General features: G+C 55.0%; 2 protein-coding genes across 2 annotated transcripts in view; one reads left to right on the forward strand and one right to left on the reverse strand.

Annotated features, from left to right (window-relative positions):
- The window catches only part of EPS8L2 (EPS8 like 2), a 70829-nt gene that overhangs the window by 2071 nt on the left and 47340 nt on the right, over nt 1-21418 (forward strand). The window contains exon 2 of the mRNA XM_054198750.1: nt 20583-20647. Coding sequence (XP_054054725.1) covers nt 20604-20647 — 44 coding nt within the window. The 5' untranslated portion in view covers nt 20583-20603. The remainder of the gene's footprint in view (nt 1-20582; nt 20648-21418) is intronic.
- Nucleotides 7743-21418, reverse strand: part of GATD1 (glutamine amidotransferase class 1 domain containing 1) — a 91356-nt gene continuing 77680 nt past the window's right edge. Inside the window, exon 10 of the mRNA XM_054198768.1 lies at nt 7743-7873. The gene's annotated coding sequence lies outside the window, so the exon portion shown is untranslated. The remainder of the gene's footprint in view (nt 7874-21418) is intronic.

A 21418-nucleotide genomic window follows, 5' to 3' on the forward strand; every position in this document is an offset into this window, starting at 1 on the left:
TTGTTAGCGTCTCAGCCTGGACGAGATGGCTTTGAATGTGCTGGAAAACAGAGTGCTCTCTGTCAGATCACGGGGTAATTCAGGCTGAAAGAGATTCAGAAGAGACTCTAACGCGCTGAGGGACGAGGGAGGTCTCAGTCCTCGTGGTGGACAAAGAAAGGAGCGGAACAGGGAGAACATATGGGTTGGCTTGTGTGGGCTTGAGAAACATCCATATAAAACAAGTCTGGGTGCAGAGCCTGAGCACGTGGGGGAGCTTCGGAGTATTAAATTCCCAGAGTGCTGGCTCCTGCGGTGCTTTGGAACTGTGTCTCCATCACAGTCTCTGCTCGCTCTCTCTTCCCTGCCACGGTCTCCCTCCAAGTGCTCGGTCAGGGCAGGTTGGTGGTTTTGATGGAGACTCAGCGGTTTCCTCCTGGCGCAGGGCTGAAGTCTGGCCTCACGTCTCCTCTACCTACGTAGCAGCAGTCAGCAGAGCTGCTCTTAACTCCAGGGCAGATGTTAGCACACGGCCTTTAGCCTATGAGTTTGATGTGACTGGCAATAAAATAATGACCCTCTAAAAATACTCCAGAGTCTTACAAGCCTTCCCTAGCGCCACCCAAGCAGAAGTGCCAGGGAAAGTCCACGGACTTCCCGGAGTGACAGAGATGGTTTCCTGCACTGCGGTTAAAGCTTTATCAGCAGCAGGGTGTCCGCCCCGAGCGGCGGCACGCATGCAGCGCCGGGCAGATCTAGCAGCACTTGACTCTGCCAGCAAGGCCTCCTCAGCCACCCTGCTTTGGCCAAGGTCCAGCAGGTGCCCGTGAAAATACCCACCTGCCTGCCCAGGAGGTATTCAAACCTCCCACTCGGAGGGAGCGGAAGGGTGGTACCTTCGGAAACCCTCCCTGCTCATCCGACCGTGTTACAGAAGAGCCCTTGCACCATCAAAGAATGGTGCCAGGCACTGTACGACGCCCGAGTGACGCAGAGTTCACGAGGGAGACGAGGTCCAAGGAGACCCAGGATCACCTTTCGGCTCCTGGACCTCCACCTGCCCACGCGACCGTGCGGCAGAGAGGAGCTGCGGGGATTTTCACGTAGCGGGGAGGCTGCGAACGGCAATTTTGTTTGCTTGCAGTGGGTTTGAAATGGCAGACTCAGGGAATAAGTACGCTGTTACCCATCCCTAAAATATTTAGTTCCCCTGCATCAAATCACTGGCAAGCGGGAGTGGAAGGAGGTGCCGGAGAGAGCCGATCCCACACACTGGTGTCGCTGGGCTGATCCCACACGGACGAGGACACCTCTGTGCACGAGGCGAGAGCTTGTCCCTTCCCGAGGCAGCGAGAGGCTTCCTTTTTCCTGGGCTGGGGACGGTGCCGCCCGCAAAACTTGAAATGCACGATGCTGGGGGGAGTTAAACAAAAAAAGCCCCGGTGTATTTATTTCCTGGTAATGCAGATAAATCAGGAGGAATCGCAATTAAGAAGGGAGGGAAGCGTGTGTGGCTGAGCGCTGGACCGGTTTGGAGATCCTCCCCATTCACCTGCACTGCAATTCCCCAGGAGAGCCCAGCCCTTCTTCCCGTTCCCCAAAAGCTCCCAAGGGCGTTACTGCAACGTGCTCGCTGCCACCGAGGTCCCGCCGGGGGAGAAGACTAAAACCTTCCCCAGCCATGGGAGGGGGAAGCCAGAGGTGGGGAGTCACAGGCTCTGCCTGCTCGGCTGCCCCGGCACAGGGGCTGAAGCGGCCAGAGAAGCCACTTTGGCCGTGATTTGGTTTGAAGCGCCAAGCGAAGGCCGGCAGGTTCCTGCAGGCACGGTTGAACCAGGGGGACCCTCACGAGAGGCTGATGGCAGAGGCTGGGCTGCTCCATGGCAGATGGGGGACAAGGTGCAGCCGGGGCCTGCTCAGGGTGCTCCGTGCCCTTCCGTCCATCGCTGCCTACCGAGGAGGGTCACAAATCACGAGCATCCCTCACAAAGGGTTTTCCTTCCCCTGTGGAGATGGGCAAACGCGTCTCACGTGCCAGAAATCCTCGTTTCGGGTGCTATGGGCACCTTCCCACACCCAGACCACAGTTGGGTCTTCACCCACTGAGGCGTGAGCCCAACCGTTCGCTCTCCTTTCCCCCTCCCCAGTACGCTGCCGTGGCTCTCCCAGGCAGTTCAGCGGGGATGGAGGAGCTGAGCGCTGCCGGGGAAACAGGCACCAAGAGCCAGGGCAGGAAGGGGCGGCGGAGGGGATTTTGTGCCAGCCCTGGCGGTCGTGGTGGCCAGATGTGGCACTAACGAGCCCTGGCGGCTCACAGGCCCCCAACCCAGCCTTGCCCTAGGTGAAGGCAGCTCCTTCAATGGCTGCTGGAGTAGTAACACTCCATGTTTGCTGGGCTGGGATCCTTGAACACCACCTTTTTTTGGATTCCACTTGGGGTACTGTCCCCCAAAAGCTTTTCATAACTCGAACTTGTTTGAATTTTGTTCTTCCTGCTTCCTTTTTCTTTTTTTTTTCCCCCCCTGCGTCTTATCAGTCTCAACCTGTCCAGATTTATATCCTACAAAGGTAAAGTGCAGACCATCTGAATGGCAATAAACCAAAGTTCAGCCACCCAGCAGTAATGCTCGCCGTCGCTGAGTGATTCAGAAAGTGAAGTACTGCCACTGGCAAGACGGCGATTAAGATCAAGCGAAAAGGCACAGTCCGAGTCAACATCACCCTCCCCCAGGCTGTTTACACGTAACTTTCCTCCCCCTGAAGATGACCAGAAGCGGGAACTATCTGGGGAGCCGAGACAGTTCTAACCTCTTCGTGCGTTAGAGGTGTTGGCTGCCAGGAGAACCAGAGCTGCCACCCAAAGCCATGCCCCCCCTGGATTCCCGCACCAGCAAACACAAAGCAACACCCAAACCCTGACCCACCTTGTTGTGGTGGACAACGCAACTGGCTTGTCCTACTCTGCCGCTCGCTCCTCGTCCCCTGACTCCTTTGGGGTGACTCCTCATCCCACCGCTGGAGACGGTTGGCGATGAGGAGGGCGCTGGTGGGTGCTGCCCTCGGTTCGGGTCTTGCTCACAGGTGGTCACAGAGGGTCGGGGCTTAGGCCAGAACGGCGACCCGGGGACACGAAATCCTCCACGTCGGGTTTGAGGCTTTCAGTGGTAACCGTATGGAGGAAAAGGCCGTGACTCTGCCTTTGCTCTGTCTGTGCTGTAGATAAACGCAGGGGCGTCCATTTGCCTGAGCTCGAGACACTCCTTTCATCAGTAAATTCACTTCATAAAAACACTGGGGAGAGGAGAAGAGAGAAAGGTAATTGCACCCACGACATCCCTTAATAAATCACAGGCTGGAGCCTGCTCTCATTCCTGACACTGCTGCCTCTTAATTATAGCTGTGTTCATCTGAGGAGACAGAGTAGGAGAGCCAGGCTGTATGCAGAAGGGAGCACTAATTAAAACCTCTCTGTTCCCTAGAAAGATATTCATGCTTTCCTCTGGGGAAGAAGTGAACGGACTTGTCTCTGGCCATTCCCACAGGTTAATCTGTAACGCTGACTTTCACACAGCAAGGCAGTTCGTCTTGTTTTCAGCACCTGATGCTCTTGGCGTGGCTTCTAGGTTGAGATATGAGACTTTCAAAACTCCTTGAAGAAGGAAGAGGAATAACATGTACGCAGGCAGCCCGTGCAGGTGTGGGTGGTGTCTGTGGCGTGGGGTAAGGTTGGGCAGTAGGGGATGGCTCCTAAATCCATGTACGCTGACCACAACGGAGTTTTGCAAGTTATCCCTTGCTGAGGCTCCAGCCCTTAATATCTGACGGAGGCAGGACTTCTGTGATGGAGAGCGTGACTGCACCCAAGCAAACCCTCTAATTGGAATTAGATGGACCTCAATAGCCTCGATCCATGCTTAGATCCACACGAGAAGAGTCAGGTCCTTCGGGCTGGCCGGGGAAGGAGTCTTGTACCACCAGGCACCTGCACGCCAGCATCTCTAGATGATGTCCAGATGGCCTTGGTACCTGAGCACGCAGGCAGGTGCGTTGCTGATTCACCTGAGAACACGACCCCTCCTAAATTGCAGGAGGAGAGCAGCACATCCGAGCGGTGGAAACGGCAGTTTGCCCCACTGAAGTCAAAGGGCTGATTCCCAAAGGGTGTAAGTCAGCATCCTCCAGCTGGGCCTGCGGAGTTTCAGTAGCAGAGAACCCAGGCTGGTGGAGGGAGGGTCCAGCCCAGCATCCAGGCGTGTGCTCGCCCCAACACGGCACTCAAATGAAGCCAGAGTAGGCTGGATGGGAATAACATGGGGAAAACGTTGGGCTGGGTGCTTTTCCCTCTTTTTTGCAATAGAAGGGGCAGGGCGGGAGAGTAAATGTGACAGGAAAGCTCGGGGGGTTAACCGTAGATCCACGGGACTGTCAGGTTTGTTGCCGTGAGTCGCTACCGCTTGAAAAAGAGAAAGTTGATAAAGTTTCACCAGCTGAAAAAACAACAAAAAAATAAAAAATGGCAGAAAAGCTGCAGCTCAGTCGGATGAGCTGCTGCACCGAGCGGGGCAGGAGCAGGTTCAACAGGATAAATTGCGAGCAAACGTAGCAGAGCCGTGCTCATTGCCGGTCCCTGCCAGTGCGGGCAGGTAGCACCCTAGGTGTGGTCGGCGCTGAGCAATCCTCTTGACACGGCAGCACCCTTTTCCCACCGCTCCTCCGCGCTGCTGCCTCTGCTCCGAGCTGGAAAACAAAGGAGGAAGGGGCGCCTGTCTACGTGACTTAAGTTAGGAAACTTCCGATACTCTTCAGCTTGGAAAAGAAACAGCACAGGTGCTGCTCTCCTCGAGATCCGCGATACTGCCCGTGGCACGGAGACAGGGAATACGGAACAGCTGTTTACTGGTAACGGAGCTGGGGGGCATCCCAGGAAACTGGCAGCTGGCAAGTGCGGCACAAACAGAAGGGGATGTCCGAGCCCCGCATGCAGAGCCGAGCTGCCGAGCATCTTGCCACAGGCCATTCGGGATGTCAAAAGTTTACACAGGTTGGCCAGATGCAGTTGGAGAAATTCCAGGATGAAAAAGGGTACCAAGAGCTCTTAAATCCCACTGCTGGAGGCTGGGAAACTTTGCAGAGAGGCTCCCCGTGTGCCTGTCTTGTTCTTGTCCTCCCATCTGGGCATCCGCGTGTGCTACAGCCACGCGTGCGCGTGCTCCCAACCTGCCATCCCAGCAGGAATGAGCACGGGTGATGGGAGAGGTGATGGACCACCCCCCATCCAGGCAGCCATCTCTGGCTCCTCTGAGCCAAAGGGGAGACTCGAAGGGAGGAGAGGAGCTCCGGCCCCAGGGACCGCTCAGTGGAAGGAAATCTCCTAGGAAGTGGAGACCGAGGGGAGACCTTATCACCCTCTACAACTACCTGAAAGGAGGTTGTAGAGAAATGGGGGCTGACCTCTTCTCCCTGGTGACAAGTGACAGGACAAGAGGAAACGGGTTCAAGTTACGTCAGGGGAGGTTTAGATTGGATATTAGGAAACATTTTTTCACTGAAAGGGTTATTAAACATTGGAATAGGCTGCCCAGGGAGGTGGTGGATTCACCATCCCTGGAGGTGTTTAAAAAAAGGGTAGATGGGGCACTTGGGGACATGGTTTAGAATGTCAGGGTAGGTTAAAGGTTGGACTTGATGATCTTAAAGGTCCCTTCCAACCTCTGCAATTCTATGATTCTATGATTCCATGACCGAGGGTGGCTGGAAGAAACAAACTGGACGGTCAAAACCCGCCTCCCACAGTCACAGGCAAACGAGACCAGACAGGTCCCCAGTAGCAAACTAGACCAGACAGGTCCCCAGAACATCTGCTCCACACCTGGCGCAAGCCCAGAGACACTCCTGCTCTCTGCTCCCCGCCTGCCAAGACCTCGTCAGCAAACGGTCAAAGGTTAGAAGAAGGATGTCAAGCAGCGGAGCAGGCTGCGGGAGAGATCTGGGCTGTCACCACCCTCGGCGGTCCCCGGTATTTTCCCTAGAGCACAGTGCGTGACGCTGACTCCGACACGATGCCGAGACAAGAGCGCGTAGCTGCCAAGACGCTGCTCACAGAGGCCGTGCTCCGCTCCGGCGCCGCATGGGTGGCTGGCACTAGGGTCCCCTTGTCACAGAACCCTGTCCCCTGACAACTCGAGCTATAAGAGGTCCTGGTTACCTCATGGCATCCAGCTTAGCAGTACGCCCACGCTAATCTCTTGCCGACAGGCGGTCCCACAGGGCAGGACTGAGGAGCACCTGGCTGGGGACCAGCGGGCACAGCACCGTGTCGTAGCCCAAAGCGAGCCCCAGATGCACCGGGGCTGCATGCGCGGGAAGAGCATCTTCGGGAAAGGTTGGCAGCATCCTCTCGCAGACAGCTGTGGGCAGGAGGGCTGCGTCCCTGCCAAGGCCAGGAAGGGGAATTACTGAGAGGGCTAAAAATGGCACGTACGTATATTTATCTGCAGTCGAAGGAGAACTGGGCAGGGGGGCTGGCTACCAGGGTTACACCTCTGCTGTCAGGAAAGCTGGTATTTGCTGAGGTGGAGGGTAAATGACTTTGGTTTCTCCGTTCCGTCAGGGGCTCCCTGTCCCTCTCCAAAGCGTGTGTATTCCTGTGCTCTCGGGGCCACCTGCCCCTTCCTTCACCATGACTACGCCAGGTTCCGCACCGGGCATGTTTGGACACAACCCCGCTTTTGCAAACCTTCCCTTGCTCCAGAGGTGACACACAAGCCTGTGGCTCGTTCCCTAAAGACAGTCAGTCCGGCGAGGAGAGCTCACTGGTTTTAAACCACAGGTTGTGGTAAATGCCACCCCTGCCGCCTCCTTTGGCTGCAGGAGAGTCCACGTGGCCTGTGTTGGCACGACTGTCCGCCATCCTCCAACAGCCCCAAGCCTTGCAAACCCAGCTTGCCCACCTGGCCTTAAAGGGCTTTCTCGCTCCTTCCCATCTCCTCGCCGAGGATCTCAGGGTCTCTCAGGCCAGAAGGGACCTCAGGAGGTCTCTAGTCCAACCCAAAGCAGGGTCAGCTCTGAAATCGGGCTGATTTACTCCGCCTGTTCTTGAAAATCTCCAAGGGCGGAGACGGCACAATCTCTCTGGGCAACCTGCTCCACAGTGCTGAGGTTCCCACCGCAGAACGCGTCTCCTTCGTGTCCCCCTGCAGAGCTTTAGCTATTTCAGGAGCGGAAATCCCTGTGCCAAGCCCCTGTGGGTGTGCAGGAGTGGCTAGTGAAACTTTTCCTCTTTGAGACATTACAGGAAGCTCTTCTCGTCCCTTCCCAGTCCTGTAGTCACTCCCGGTTTCTCCTAGCCCAGCCGAGAGCTGGCCCTCACAGACTCTCATCCCCGGCCCCTGCTGCAGGGACCAATTCTGCTTTTTCCTCCTTGCCCTTGCAGGAGATTAAGTTTTTTGTGGCAAGATTGTTAAAACATTTCTGCACCGTAAGATTAGAAATGGCCATTTAAATTCTTTTGATAAACCCAGCCTCACACATCCTTCTATTCTAAATGAAACAAAGGGCAAAGGGAACATTATTTTTTTTTTGCCGTTTTTTGTTTTGGAACGATCTCTCGTGGGACTGTTCTGGTTACTGCGTAACTGGCTGTTCATGCTGCAAAACCCCCTCCTGCCGCCTCACCCATGGAGCTCGGTAGCTTTACTGAAAGCCCAAACATCGGAAATCAACCCCGATGAGGGATGATCGCCCTGTAAAAGCCCGGGGTTTACCTGCAGGCGTCAGCGGGAGGCTCCAAGCAGTGCCGGCTTGAGCCATTCCCAGCCGCTCGCCCTCCTGCGACGCTCCTCCGTTGTAGGGCTTGAGGGGCCGGGCTGCGAGTCACATTCTGGAGCTGACCTGGCTGGAAAACAAACCAGCGAGGTTAAAAAAAAAAAGACACGTCAGGGGAATGGGGTTCAAGCCCCACCGGTTCCCGCTCAGGGTTGGAGTGCTCCCGCACAGAGTTGCTGGGGCCGAGGTGGTGGCCAGGGACAGCAGGAGGGTGGGAAGTGCTGAAGCTGCTCCTGGAACCAAGACTGTAACTTGTCACGGTACGGTGCGAGTCGCTAGGAGGAGAGAATCGGGACCATTCGCTCGTCTTTAGTCCAGGTGTCAGAGTGAAAATCAAGCAGGAGTTTAAAAGCAGGAGAGAGGAACCACCAGAACTGAGATTGCTGCATCTGACAGCGTCCCAAGGGTTAATACAAGGAGTCTCTGGAGCCAACTTTGCTGACAGAAGGCTCCAAATGCTACCGCTCGGTCAAGAGCTGCTCACAGGACAGCAAGATGAGTTGCTTAAAAAGGGGTTAAAGCGAGTAGGCGATGAATGAGCCCATCTGGACCAGCTGCCCTGGTGTCCGTCCCCCGCGGGAATGCCAGGCCCTGACTGCAGCTCTTCTCCTGACCGACAGCCCGATGCTCTTTCCAGCTTCGGCACCTGCATCCCACCTCTGCTCCGAGCCACGGGAGCTCGTCCCCTTCCAGCCGTTCCTGTATTCCTCTTGTGAGATTGTCAGTTTTTCTACTGCCCTTTCACTGATGGGAGCAGAGCGCTGCAGAGTCTCAAAGACATGCTGAAGGAGACACAGGAGACCACAGGATCATGGAATTGTCGAGGTTGGAAGGGACCTTTCAGATCACCAAGTCCAACCGTCGATGCAATGCTGCCAAACCCACCACTAACCCATGTCCCTCTGTACCACGTCCACCCGGCTTTTAAATACCTCCGAGGAGGCTCCACCACTCCCCTGGGCAGCCTGTGCCAATGCTTGATGACCCTTTCAGTGAAGAAATTTTTCCTAATATCCAAACTGTTGTCACCAAATCTCGTCCCTGATGTGCAGTCTGTGTCTTAAGAAAGGAGTGAGTTTCCTGCATAGGGTTTTTGAGAATAACGCCTGGTTCTCGCCTCCTCGCTGCTTCCTGGGACTGTGCACCTTGTCCTCCGAATCCAGCGACAGAGCAGGGCTGTCCTCAGCTGGCCACAGACGTTTGGTTAAATATTTTGCAACAGAACATTTATTTTGCATCAGCAATCAGCATTAGGGTTCCACTGGGGACTCTCTGTGAGACTCCAAAAATCTCAGCATTTTGCAGGTAAAACAAATAAATGACTGAGAGCAAAAGCACGGTTTGATGAACCCCCATTTCTGTCTTTCAGAGACGACTGGGAAGTGATAAATCACAATTTTCCATATTGAATTTTATCTACCGTGACGTATACATGAAAATACCAACAACAGGGGAAAAAAAAAAAGCTAGATTAGACGACTACTAAAAAAATGCCCGAGTGCTGCTGCATGGACGTTTTTTGCTTATTCCCACCCTCAGCAGCACAGCCCGCTCCCCGGAACCGGGTGGGTGAGACACCCTTGTTGATCCAAGCTGCACCCCCAGCCAGTGCCAGTGCCCCGCGATGGGAACTCACTGGCACAGCAGCAAAGTGTCCCCCTGTGCTCTGCCAGCGTGGGCATTGACTTCTGACGCACGGGCTGGGCTCGGTCCCAGCTGCCAGTGCTCCTGCTCCTGCTCCCACCACGTGAGGTGGCGTCTTGACACCCCACCTGGAGTACTGGGTCCAGCTGTGGGGCACCAGCAGCAGAAGGACACGGAGCTGTTGGAGCGGGGCCAGAGGAGGCCCCGGAGATGCTGGGAGGGCTGGAGCCCCTCTGCTGGGAGGACAGGCTGAGAGAGCTGGGGGGGTTCAGCCTGGAGAAGAGAAGGCTCCGCGGAGACCTTCCAGCCCCTTCCAGTCCCTCGAGGGGCTCCAGGAAAGCTGGGGAGGGACTCTGGATCAGGGAGGGGAGCCATGGGACGAGGGGGAAGGGTTTTCCACTGCAAGAGGGGAGATTTGGATGAGATATTGGGAAGAAATTCTTGGCTGTGAGGGTGGTGAGCCCCTGGCCCAGGTTGCCCAGAGAAGCTGTGGCTGCCCCATCCCTGGAGGGGTTCAAGGCCAGGTTGGACGGGGCTTGGAGCAACCTGGGCTGGTGGGAGGTGTCCCTGCCCAGGGCCGGGGGTGGGACTAGATGGCCTTTAAGGTCCCTTCCCACCCAAACCATTCTATGATTCTATGAACCCAGCAGCAGCCCCTGAGCAAGACCCCGCTCCCCCTCTGTGCTCATACTGTTGGGAGATGGGGCCGTCACCTCCATCGAAGCAAAGATGCCTGGTCAGAGCCCCATGTGCGTTTCGAGGGGCTGAATATGCCATGTAAGGAACACCCCCGTCCCCTGCCACGCCACAAGGTGACCTGAACCCCGCCACGTCTCTGGGAGCATGGTTGCCACCAGGTCACTGAGCTGGTTAAACTGATGTCAACTTGTTTTCCTGCAGTGACACTCAGCGCCAAGCTCCCCATGTGCCAAGTTTTAGCTCAAATGAATTGTTAGCAAGTGGCCAAAAATACACAGACAGGATATGAGTAGGAAGCACAAAATGGGGTGGGAAGAGATGGCGGCGAACGTTGTTGTGATTAGCCTAAAGAAGGCTAGAAAAGCCTTAAACATCACATGTGATTTTCAAGAGAGGAATCTCCTCCCTCAAATCCTCTGCCCCACCCTCCCAGCAGAAACCCCGGGGCAAGTTTTACAGCAGGAAATGAAAGTTATTGATGAATTAGTTTCCCCAACCCCCAGCTGCTGTAGGCAGACGTTTGGAAAGGGAGCAGGGAGCAGAGCGAAACAGCTACTCGCTGGTATGGGCCGAGGGGGAGGGACTCCGGCCCTCTCCCTTTCTTTGGGGAAAGATACCACGGCGTGACCCTCCGGCGCAGGGAGATAAGTATTTCTTGGTTCAGATTTACCAATCTCACTGCAACCCCAAAGACTTCAAGATGACCACGCTGGAGAGAAACTGAAGCTAAACGTGGCCCCCAGAGTGGTTCTCAGCCTAATAACAAGCTTTTCTCTGATGGAGAACAAGCTCTTGGCACGCAGCCGTGCTGCTGCATGCCTGAACTTCTGCCAGGCGAGTGAATCAGCGTTTCAGGGAGTGACCAAAAATGCCCTTCCTTTAGGAGGAGGTGGTGGAAACGTCCCATCCTTCTCAACGCCTCGGTCTTGCCGATGAACCGGTCGGCATGGAGGCGTTTATTTACAAACAAACCTCCCTCTGCCCCTCCTGAGGGTTGGTGAGGGACCAGCGATACCACCCCGTCGCCTTGCCTTGGAGCATTTCGGCCCCGGTTGGGCTGGCAGTAGCCGGGCAAGTGATACTCAGGTTTAAGGGTCCTCCTGGGGCTAAGGCCTTGGCTGGGAAGTAATGTGGAAAATGAATCGGCCTGCCAATTCTTTTTATAAATTATTTATTTATTCTTATATAATGTGAAAGCAGTAACAAACTCGGACGACGGAGGCTAGCTTGTAGGGATTGCACAGTATTAACATGAGGTGGGGTCGCAGTGTACTGACACATTAAAGCAATTGTTTAATGAACAATTAAGGCACTCGGGTGATTAGCTCAAAGCCCTAGTGACAGCAAAGGCCAATCTCTTACCTGCCTATATGTCCACAGCTGGCAATAAACGACTGATACCCATTGGGGACTAACGAGGACCACCCAGGTACTATTAGCGCGTTGTCAGGGTAGACGCAGCAGCTGATGGTTGGACCGGTAGCTTTAAACCCTCTGGAAGAAGCGGTTTTGCTATGGGTGCTTTGCGTAAGCACACCGTCGCCTTTCAGGCACGGCTGTGACAGCCCTGAGGAAATTGGCTTTTTTGCCTTGAAGTCCCACCACCGAGAAGAACACTTTGCCCTCAATCAGAGCCGTAACGCCACTGCGGGAAGCAGCAGGGACGCAGCAGGAACCCTTTATGCCTTCAGCCCACCCTGCCCCACCGGTGCCTTTTGCCGAGTCTCCCAGCTGTTCCACAAATGCCGTCGAGCCTGGAAAAGCCGTAAGAGAAATGGTCGATATTCTCGCCGTACGGCGTGGCGCACGTGAGGAGCGGCTCTGGGAGCCGGCGCTTGCTGCCAGGAGACACGAGCACCCGGCCAGTTACACCCAGGGCCTTGGTGTTTTGCCTGAGCGCGATTCAATGCCCTCTTAGAGCAGAACAGGGCAGTGCCTTGGGCCGTTATCCGTCCTGCTCTGGAATATGACACACACACGCAGAGTCACTCCCTATTTTTACTGGCCTGGTGTCCGAGTCCTGATTTCTACGCCGAGAAAATAAAAAGGATCCCTTTCATCAACAGAGCCACAGCATCAAATCCTTTCCCGCTTCTAAAAATCACGGCTATAACACCCTTGCTGACGGAGATCCAGCTCCCGGGGTCTAGCACCAGGCTAGGAAAAAGGGATCATTTGGACAGGCGGGGCATGGAATAAGGACGCAGAGCAAAGAAACTTTCAGCATGACAACTACCAGCACGTTTCTTCAGGAAATTTTCTGGGTACCAGGTGTGCAACACCCACGGGTCCTGCCAGCACCGGCACGTGATGGCTGGAGCCCTCCAGCCTTCCCCTCGTGTCCTGCCGGGACAGTCCCACGGCCAGCATCAGCCTCCCAGGGCCAGCTCCAGCCTCCCAGGGCCAGCATCACCTCCCACCGCTCTTTCCCCCCAGGGCTCCCATCTGTCAGGAGCTGGGCAAGGGAGCAGGCTTTGCTCACAGAAGGTGCGGGCACAAATAAAAACAGGACAGAGGAAAAAAGCTACAGAATTCCCCCACAACACTCTTGTCTTCCCAGGAAGCCTAGGGAACGCCTCGTACTGGGTTTTCTTCCTGGGGAATGCCAGTGGCTCACATTCGCTCCCATTAGGGAAGCGCTGAATTGGGGTCTTTTAGTTTAAACCATTTAACGAGCTTTTATACAAGGTGCGCTCGTCCGTCTCCTCTTCCACCTTTGCGAAAGCGTCTATTAACATTTGTCACGCTGCTCCTGGGCCAGGCTCTGAAGCTCGCCACGCTGCAGCCCAAGCGTAGCCAGTGCTCCGCTCGGTCCCCTGGCAAGAGCCACACAGCAAGCCCCAACCCGCTCCCTGTTTTCCCTCCACCCGGCTCCTGCGGGATTCCTCCAACAGGAGAGGAAAAGTGTAAATTCAGGAGCTGTGACTCAACACGGGGACTCTGCAAACAGAGGGGTAGCGGGGTCAGCTTCCATTTTTTTCCAGGATCATGGGGATTGTGGCTATTTGTGCCTTTTCCCTGGGTATTTACGGAGCAAGGTGCTGTCTAGACTCGCTTTTGGTTGTGTTTCTTTGAAGGAAGGTCTGGCAGGAATAGAAAACCTCCTCATTTGGTTCAGGCAGCCTGCAGAGCCTTCCTCTCCCGCACCGGCCTCCGTGGGCACCGAGAGCCTCCAGCGCTGCCTGGACGCCTGTCCTGGACCTGAATTAAGGCCCGTTTGCTTATCACCGACGGACTGGGAAGAGCCTCACACACGTGTGGGTGTACGCGTGTGTTTGGGGGGACACGGAGGGTGACCCCCCACACTCTCTCTAGGTAGTTTGCGAACCAATTTATAAATATTGGCACTTTTGCGCCGTTTGTGTTTCTGAGCGTTAACTCCCGAGCCTCCACGGCAGCCCCTGGGGGGATCGGCAGTAAAGCCAGCAGACGCGTTTTCTCCTAATGCCCAGTGCGATCCAGCAGGGCTCTGCGGTCTCCCAGGGACCGCTCACGCCAAGCCCAGCTGCCCGACAAGCGTGTGGGTGTTCCCCTCTCGACGCTGGGAAGTCTGCCTAAACATTTTCCCAGGAAATACTTTTTAAGCACAAATTACTGTTTCGGAGGAGGTGGGCGAACAAGGCACAGCCTACTTGGGTGTGATCCTCAGCGATGGGGACAAACCTTACCCTGGCGCTCTGCAGGACACAGCACGGAAGGAGGGAGGGACAAAAAGGGGCAATCCGGGTCCATCAAAGCTGGTAGAGGGGTGGCTGTAGGTCTGAGGTGCCTCAGCCCAAAAGAGCTGCTGCCTCTTCTCCCACGGAGGCTGAAGAACGCTTGGTTCTTCTCTGCTCAGACCTGCGCTGACCTGTTGGGCTGGGTTATATTTATTCAGGTGCTTGTTGTCTTGTGGAGAATCTCCGCAACGTGAAAAATCCCATGTACAGAGGAGGGAGTGTTTCCTCCGGACACCTGGCAGGTTGTACCCGCCGCCTGTGACTTTAACTACTGTATCGTGGTACATGCCGTGCACGCCCCGAAACTACACACGCGTTCGCGCTCACCTCTTCCACAGGGGCTAGTGTCTTCCCAAAGCAACCCGTGAGCTCGAGCGGCTCCGTCACTGTTAAGATAACTTGAAAGAGCGCCATGGGTGGGAGGGAGGAAGGGAACAACAGGACCCACCACGTTCCAAAACTGGGTGCACTGTAAAGACATCTCAAACACCGCAGATAGGAATGGGGACTCCAAGGGTGACCAGACTCTCTGAGAAATATTGGTTGGATGTGTTCCCCTTTTCAGAGCAGGAAACACCAGCAACAGGTTGGAATAGAGTTTGTGAAGTTCCGACTTGGTCCCACTGAACCGCCTTGATTTGCAAAGACAGGGTTTGGAAATTTCAGATGGGGGAAGATCCTTGCTTTTACAAAGGAGCAGCAACACCACCACCATGTTCATTTGTTTGGCCGGCAGCCTCTTTGCTCTGGATATGGGTTTCCTCCGACGCTTTCTGACTAACCCAAAGAGGGTTTTCTTTATGAGGGCATGTTCTTGGTCTGGACCTACCGAGCAGGTCTGAATTTCTTTTGGTGGGCCCTGCCAGGCATCCTTCCTGGCAGGTTCAGAAAAGCAACCAAAAGCAGGAGAAGGGTGGTTTTGTCATTAGGAGGCTGGACCAGGACACAAGAGACCCAGGCTGAGTTCTCAGGGCTGCCGCAGGCTCCCAGGGTCCATCTCACAAGCGCTTTGAGAGATCTAAACCAAGATGGTGCGAATGTAGATGTCTCGGTGCCACACGAGGAGCACCGAGCACACAGACCCCAGTGCCTCGCCAGCACCCGAAGGCTGTTGTGTTAGTGGGTTGCTGTGGGACTGTAGCCCTGCCTGTCTGCCAGGCCCTTCAGTACCATCACAGTGGGCAGGACAGATGGCGGGAGGCGGCAGGATACTCTCGGGGATGGGGACGGGCTGTCTGGAGCGTGGGCAGTGCAGGACACACGCGTCACGGTGCCCGTGCTCCCGTTGCTCTTGCGTGGGTACGAGCAGACTGAGGTTTGCGGGACGGTCCGTCAGACAGCTTTCGCCAGCGTGACATTGCCTTATGAAAACACTCCACAGCCCTCACAGACAGCACTTTGTTGTCCTGGGAAGCTTAAAAGATAACATCATGTGGTCGCCAGCTAATGTTTCTAACTGACGCTTTATGTTACTTGCCACAGCTTTGCTAATCTAGCGTTTCTGCCTGACCCGTCCAGTTGGCACGGGCTCCAGGCACAGACAGCAGCACCCTCCTTAGACCTGCCCCCTCCCGCCCCAGGCAGGACCCCCGGCAGCGTCTCCATCACATATTTCACCAGTGCCCAAGCCCCATCATCTGCTTGGTGCAGAGACCTCCTTTGCCACATCCTCAAGCACTTCACACGTGCTGCAGAATGAAGCACTTTGACACTGGAAGAGGCTGCCCAGGGAGGTGGTGGAGTCACCATCCCTGGATGTGTTTAAGACTCGTTTAGATGTGGTGTTAGGGGATATGGTGTAGGGGAGAACTCTGTAGAGTGGGGTTGGTGGTTGGACTCGATGATCCCAAGGGTCTTTTCCAACCTAAATGATTCTATGATTCTATGAAGCCATTCCCCACCACCACCTTTAGGTTGACCTGATGGGGCATGAGGGACCACTTGGCACGTTGGCATCATTCCAGGTGGTCCAACTCAGTCAAGAAACGCTTTAGGCTACAGACATCAAGCCATACTTGACCCCTTTTTGTGACACACGGGTTAAACCATCAGTATCAGCACCATGGCTCCAGGTAGAAAAACATGTTTCAATACCAACTTGTGGGCAGTTCGAAGTCCTGTCCCACTGGGCAGATTTCAGTGGGTCGACTGACGGAAGCAAAGACAAGGTCTGTTAGAAATGGGTTAGGGCATGCTAGGAAAAACTTACTATCACTCCTAGGTAGCTTATTTTTAAGGCTAGGGGGGGTTTTGCCATATTTTTCTACTGTTGTTCCAGCAAAAGCTGTTGCTTTTTGACCAGAGTTTCCACCGCTGCAATCATATATCCTAATGGCCTCTGATACCAACAGACCTTCGCCCACACGCTCAACCTGATCGCAGTCTTCAAGGTACTCTTAGACCTGTGATGAAAAACACTCACAGGCACTAGATGCTGCTATTAACAGTGATGAGAATAATAATAGCCCTAAAAAACCCTGCTAGGTATTTCACACTTCCAAGTTGTCCAGTCTTCACCCAAAGTCTAGAATTTGTCACAATCCCTTTCCACATGCTATATGAACAAAAATGTATGATGACAGCCGACGAGGGAGAAGTATACCTAATAAAAATAACGTACGACAATAGCAGTGACTGGCCCAAAGAGAAGAGAGTGCTATTATTCCTTCCCCTCCCGTAGAGCTTCTCCCCCCTTGCAACGTTGCAGCTCCCTCTTCAAAGAGACTCAAAGAAAGTCAAAACAATGTATGGCCCGCTTCCATTTGCTATAAACGTACAGAAACGCAGCCCAGACGACAATGCCAGGCTTCTGTCACAACTCTCTGTGTCTTCGGGAGGATATTTGACCTCCGAGGATAAGACTGCCCGGAAAGTCAGGGAGGGAGATTTCCTTTGCTTTAAAGCACAACACGACTTCACCCACCTCGACGTCCTTCTCAGTGACTTCTGCTGGCCTCCCTAGGGCCCCCTGTTTCAGCACATGAGATCTCCTGGCCTGGGACAGGGGACGGTTAGCTTGGCGTTAACTAAGTTAACTTTAGCCAGGCAGTTAAGCTTCCCCTGAGAGCCCCCCAGCAGAAGCCTGGTGCTGCCGTCTGTCCCCGCCGCCAGGATTTGAGCCTGGCTGAGCTGCTCCCATCCCGCCACACGCCACTGCTCGCGCGCGGGGCTTAGCTTCCTTGGTGACCCACGGAGAAACACTGCCCTGCGCCATCCAAAGAGCGGCTGAGGGTCTCCAGCTGCGCAGCCGCGCATCGCACGGCTAAATTTGCCTCTCGCTTCCCTTCTGACGCGTGCTCGCCCCGCTGGGGAAGGAGCAGACAGCGGCTGCGCCCCGCGGGGAGACGAGAGGGAGATCGGGAACTCTATGCAGGGAAGCGCGAGCCACCGCCGAAACGACAGCGGGGAGAGGGCAACGCGTGTGTCCGAGGTTGCGGGCTGTCAGAACTCTTTGGGATGCCCCCACAAGGAGGGGGAGACTCGGGAAAAGGTCAGCCATCACCCCATCTCGTCTTTGGCTCTCTTCACGTCGAGAGGTGAAGCACTCACAGCCCTTTCTTCATTTTCATTCAAGCCCAGCTGTCTCTCGATTTTGCGAAATCATTATAAAGCCTCCAACCCCTCAGAAACGTGCCCCTCCCCGCCAGTCTGCCAGCCAGGATTCAATTAATATCAGGCAATTTAAACTGAATTAAAAGCTCTGGCGCAAGGCTCCGTCCTGGTTTAACTTGGCCAGCATCACACCACACCCGCATTTCGATTAACGCGAGTTTGAACACAGACACGGCCCTTAACGCAGCGGTGAGAGCTAGGCAAAGGTTAAGCAATGAAAATAGCACGAATAAATAAAAAGGCAGCGGCCCAGCAGGATAAGGACCCGCTGACCTGGCAGGCGCACACATTGCTGCCAGTTTCATGCCCTCTTTGGGACACAGGCACCCTGGGAGGGAGGACAACCTTCCAACGGCGCGGGGCGAAGGGAGGGGGGGCACTGGGGTTTACTGCCTTACAAACGCCGAGAGGGACCAGGGATCACTCCGTCGGACGGGTCAGAAGGAGCAATTTATAATCAAGCCCCTCACCGAAACGTCAGCGGTGCTAACGGATTACAGCTTCTGCTTGCCCAGGTGGAAGGGTTTTGGAGCGTCGGCGTATAAATGGGACCCCAAGCGGCACAAAACCTTCCCGCGGGTCCGTGGGCAGTGGGTGCTCCCGTCACACGCTCCAAGCATGCGGTTCGGCAACTCATTCTGACCCCGCGGGGTCCAGTGGCGTTCCCAGTAGCCGAGGTACACGGTAGCTTACCCTGCCTTGCTCTAGGGAGCCCAGCTTATCCCGTCAGAGCTTTTGTATTAAGTACCATGAGATAAAGAATGGGCTCATCCCGTGGCTGGTCCCACTTCACCCCCGAAGCTGCGCCGCTGCCATTGCCGGGGGCTCTGCTCCTCTGGCAGCCACACGGGGTTTGACCAGATGGGTTCCTCCAAAAGCAGATCCCCCAGCGTTTGTCTTTCGGACGGAGCTTGTGAAGGAGAAACAAAAACCAGGGTGACCTTGGCTGCATCCCCGGTTCCTCCTGCTTTTTTGTGGCTGGGGCCTGGGAGCGAGCTCTGAACTCCACAAGCCAAACGCAGCACCACTTACCGCTGGAGTAACCTGGATTTCAGTCCGTTAAGGACACGGCCCTGGGGGAGTGTGAAAGGGAGCCCGAAATATTACACGAAGATACAGAAACATTCCCAGCTATGATCATCAGCTGCGGGACCAAAGCAACGGGATGGTGTAAAGTAAACAGACCAGAGCTGGGTTCATTAGAGCACGTTCCCTTTTCTAGGTATCTTATGCTAATGCGCACAGAGATCTGGGAGATAGGAACAGTTTGAGGACTGTAAAAGGAAACCGGCAGACAGCTATTAACAGAGGAAAAATTCACAGGTACCCAAAGCTTGGGCGCAGGGACGGGTTTTATTACACTCAGAGGGGTTGGCAGAACACCAAGTTTCTATTCTAACATGTGTATGAATTTATACCTGCACGTGTGCGTGCGTGCACGGACTGCAGCATCAACCGCAAGAGAGACGAAAAAGGGAGAATTCAATACACGAGCTACAAAACGCACTTCAAAGTCATTTCTAACAGTGCCTCTGTGCTGAGGAGCGTTACTGGGACACAAAGCAGGCTGAAAGCCGTAAGGCTGAGCCCAAAAAGACACCGGGTTCCTCCGCGCAGTCGGTGCGTGTGGGTGGCTGTGCAGCGGCGTAGGACACAAGCCGTGTCCTTTGCCTGGGAGCTGGATCTCCACAGCATCCGTCCCTCTGACAGCCGGGGCAGTTTTGTTAAGATCAGTGAGAAAACTCCGTCTCCGCCCTCACCTCCGGGTGAGACACACGGAGCAACGTACCGCAAGCGTTCCCAACTGGAGAAATGAAAAGGGATACGTAAGGAATCTAGGGCAGCTCTGCTGACGATACAACAAGCCCCGCAGCAGATAGTCAGCCTCCAGAGGGGAAATCCCAGGTGCCAGGGATGACTCCAAAGTATTCCCCAGGGATTACGCACAATTTAGCCTAAGTTCAGCTAGAAAAACCTTTGCGAGGCAGCTCTGCTGCCTGCCAGGGATGGCTGTCACAGCGGCCCCACGGCACAGGCCAAGCACGTTCAAAGGTCCCCTCGCAGGAAATCCCGCTGGAGACACGGATGAATTTCTTCCTCCAGGCCCCTGATGGGTATTTTAAAGCCATACCTTTGAATTCTGACAACCTTATAATGAGGTGAGCGAGGTCCGACCCCGGCGAAGCAAACCAGAGGTGCGGAGTGCCGAGCCCACAGGCAGGTGCCCCCAGAGCTTTTCAAAAGGGAATAAAAAAACCCGAAGACTTTTGCTGGCTTTCCTTCAACTCACGCACTAGAGCAGAGGTGACTATCTCGGATGCCAAACACAAAGCGTCCCCTGAGGTTTTATATACCTTGTTTGCCCTTCTTCCCCCCCCGCCGCCCCTGCCCTTGCAGTTCTGCTCTCAGAGCAGTGCCTGGATCTCTCTCGCATCTTCTCTCACATTATTTATAATTCTCATCTGAAAGAGGAGGAAAAAAATCTGTGATCTGAGCCTGCCTGCCTCTCACCAAACCATCGCAGTAAATTTTTCTCCATCCTTATGCTGCCAGCGGAGCAGCGTTCACAATCATCTCACTTTTCTCTATGCAGGCTATACCCTGGTAAGGATACTTTAGCAGCTGGGATAGAGCTCAAAATTGCCACATAACAAAAGATAATGGCACCATAGGCACGAAAAATGACTCAGGACACTTACAGTCATGAGCACGCGGCCGCGAGGATCCGTATGTTCGTTAATGGCATCTGACAGGCCATAAAGTCAAAGGCCACCGCGGTGCCTGCGAAGCTGCGGGCAGGGCGGCTTTGCTAGAAGGAGACGTGCTGAAGTCCCACAAAGTCGGGGTGGGCCCGGAAGGGACGCGCGAAAGGGGAGAGGTGGGAATAGGTGTTGGAACGGCATCCTGGGATGTGTCATCTTCAGCCCAGGCATGAGCTGTGCGAGGTGTCTGAGAGCAGCAAGGAAAGCCCATCGCGCTCACCTGATTGCTCTCCACCTGCCCACACTGCTCCTTGGAGACCCCAAATCAGAGCATGCACACAGATAAATCACCCGATGGCGCGTTTTCTAATTGCTAACCCTGTCTCCTCTGCTTCTGCTGCAGTTGCCTGTCCTGCGAAGCGACATGAGTCACAAGGGATCCCTCAGCAGCAACCCCGGCTCATCAAAGTAAGGATCTCCGTGGTGGGCTTCCTCCATCGCGTGGCTGGCACCACACAGGGGGATGCTCCTTGTGGTCCCACTTGCCCCCCCGCAAGTCCCTGGTGTTTGTTTCACCCTTCCTGGGCACCTCACAAGCTGTGGCCGTAGCCAGCATCGCTGCCCCACACCTCACAGGCCTGGCGCGTTGTGGCTCGGTAGTGCCATGTTAGGTGCAGAGAGGAGAGGGACACCAGGAGCCCATGGCGGCTTCCTGATGGAGCCAGAGCCACCAGTTCACTCCCTCCTTCCTGCACGCTCCTGGTCTCCAGAGAGCACCACGAACCACTGCCTGCCCTCAGGGGGACATGGTGACAGAGCACAAAGGAGCCACCGGCCACCCTCTGGCTCACTGCACCATGCAGGACAGCCCGACCACAGCGCCCAAAACCCTGAGGTCCCGCTTTGATCCTCCCCTGCCAGGCCTGAGCCGGAGAAAACACTGTTATCTCCTGGCCACACACTCCTACACACAACCCAGGCATGGGGGGTGGCCCTAGAGGGGAGGTAACCCATGCTTAGAGACCTGACGCCCCGAAACTCAAGTATTTACACACAATTATGTCCTTCCACATTTTTACATGGGACATGTTCTACATCTGAGCATCTGCCTTCAAGGAGTACACCTCAAAAGGGTCCATTAATAAGGGATCTTCATCTTGGCACTTAGACTGCCTCCGGTTGAGGTGGACTCAGGTGTAACGTGGAGGGGTCTCCATTTACCTGCGTCGCTCCCTGAAA

This window comes from Rissa tridactyla, chromosome 4, assembly GCF_028500815.1.
Source record: "Rissa tridactyla isolate bRisTri1 chromosome 4, bRisTri1.patW.cur.20221130, whole genome shotgun sequence".
In the NCBI taxonomy this organism is placed as follows: Eukaryota; Metazoa; Chordata; class Aves; order Charadriiformes; family Laridae; genus Rissa; species Rissa tridactyla.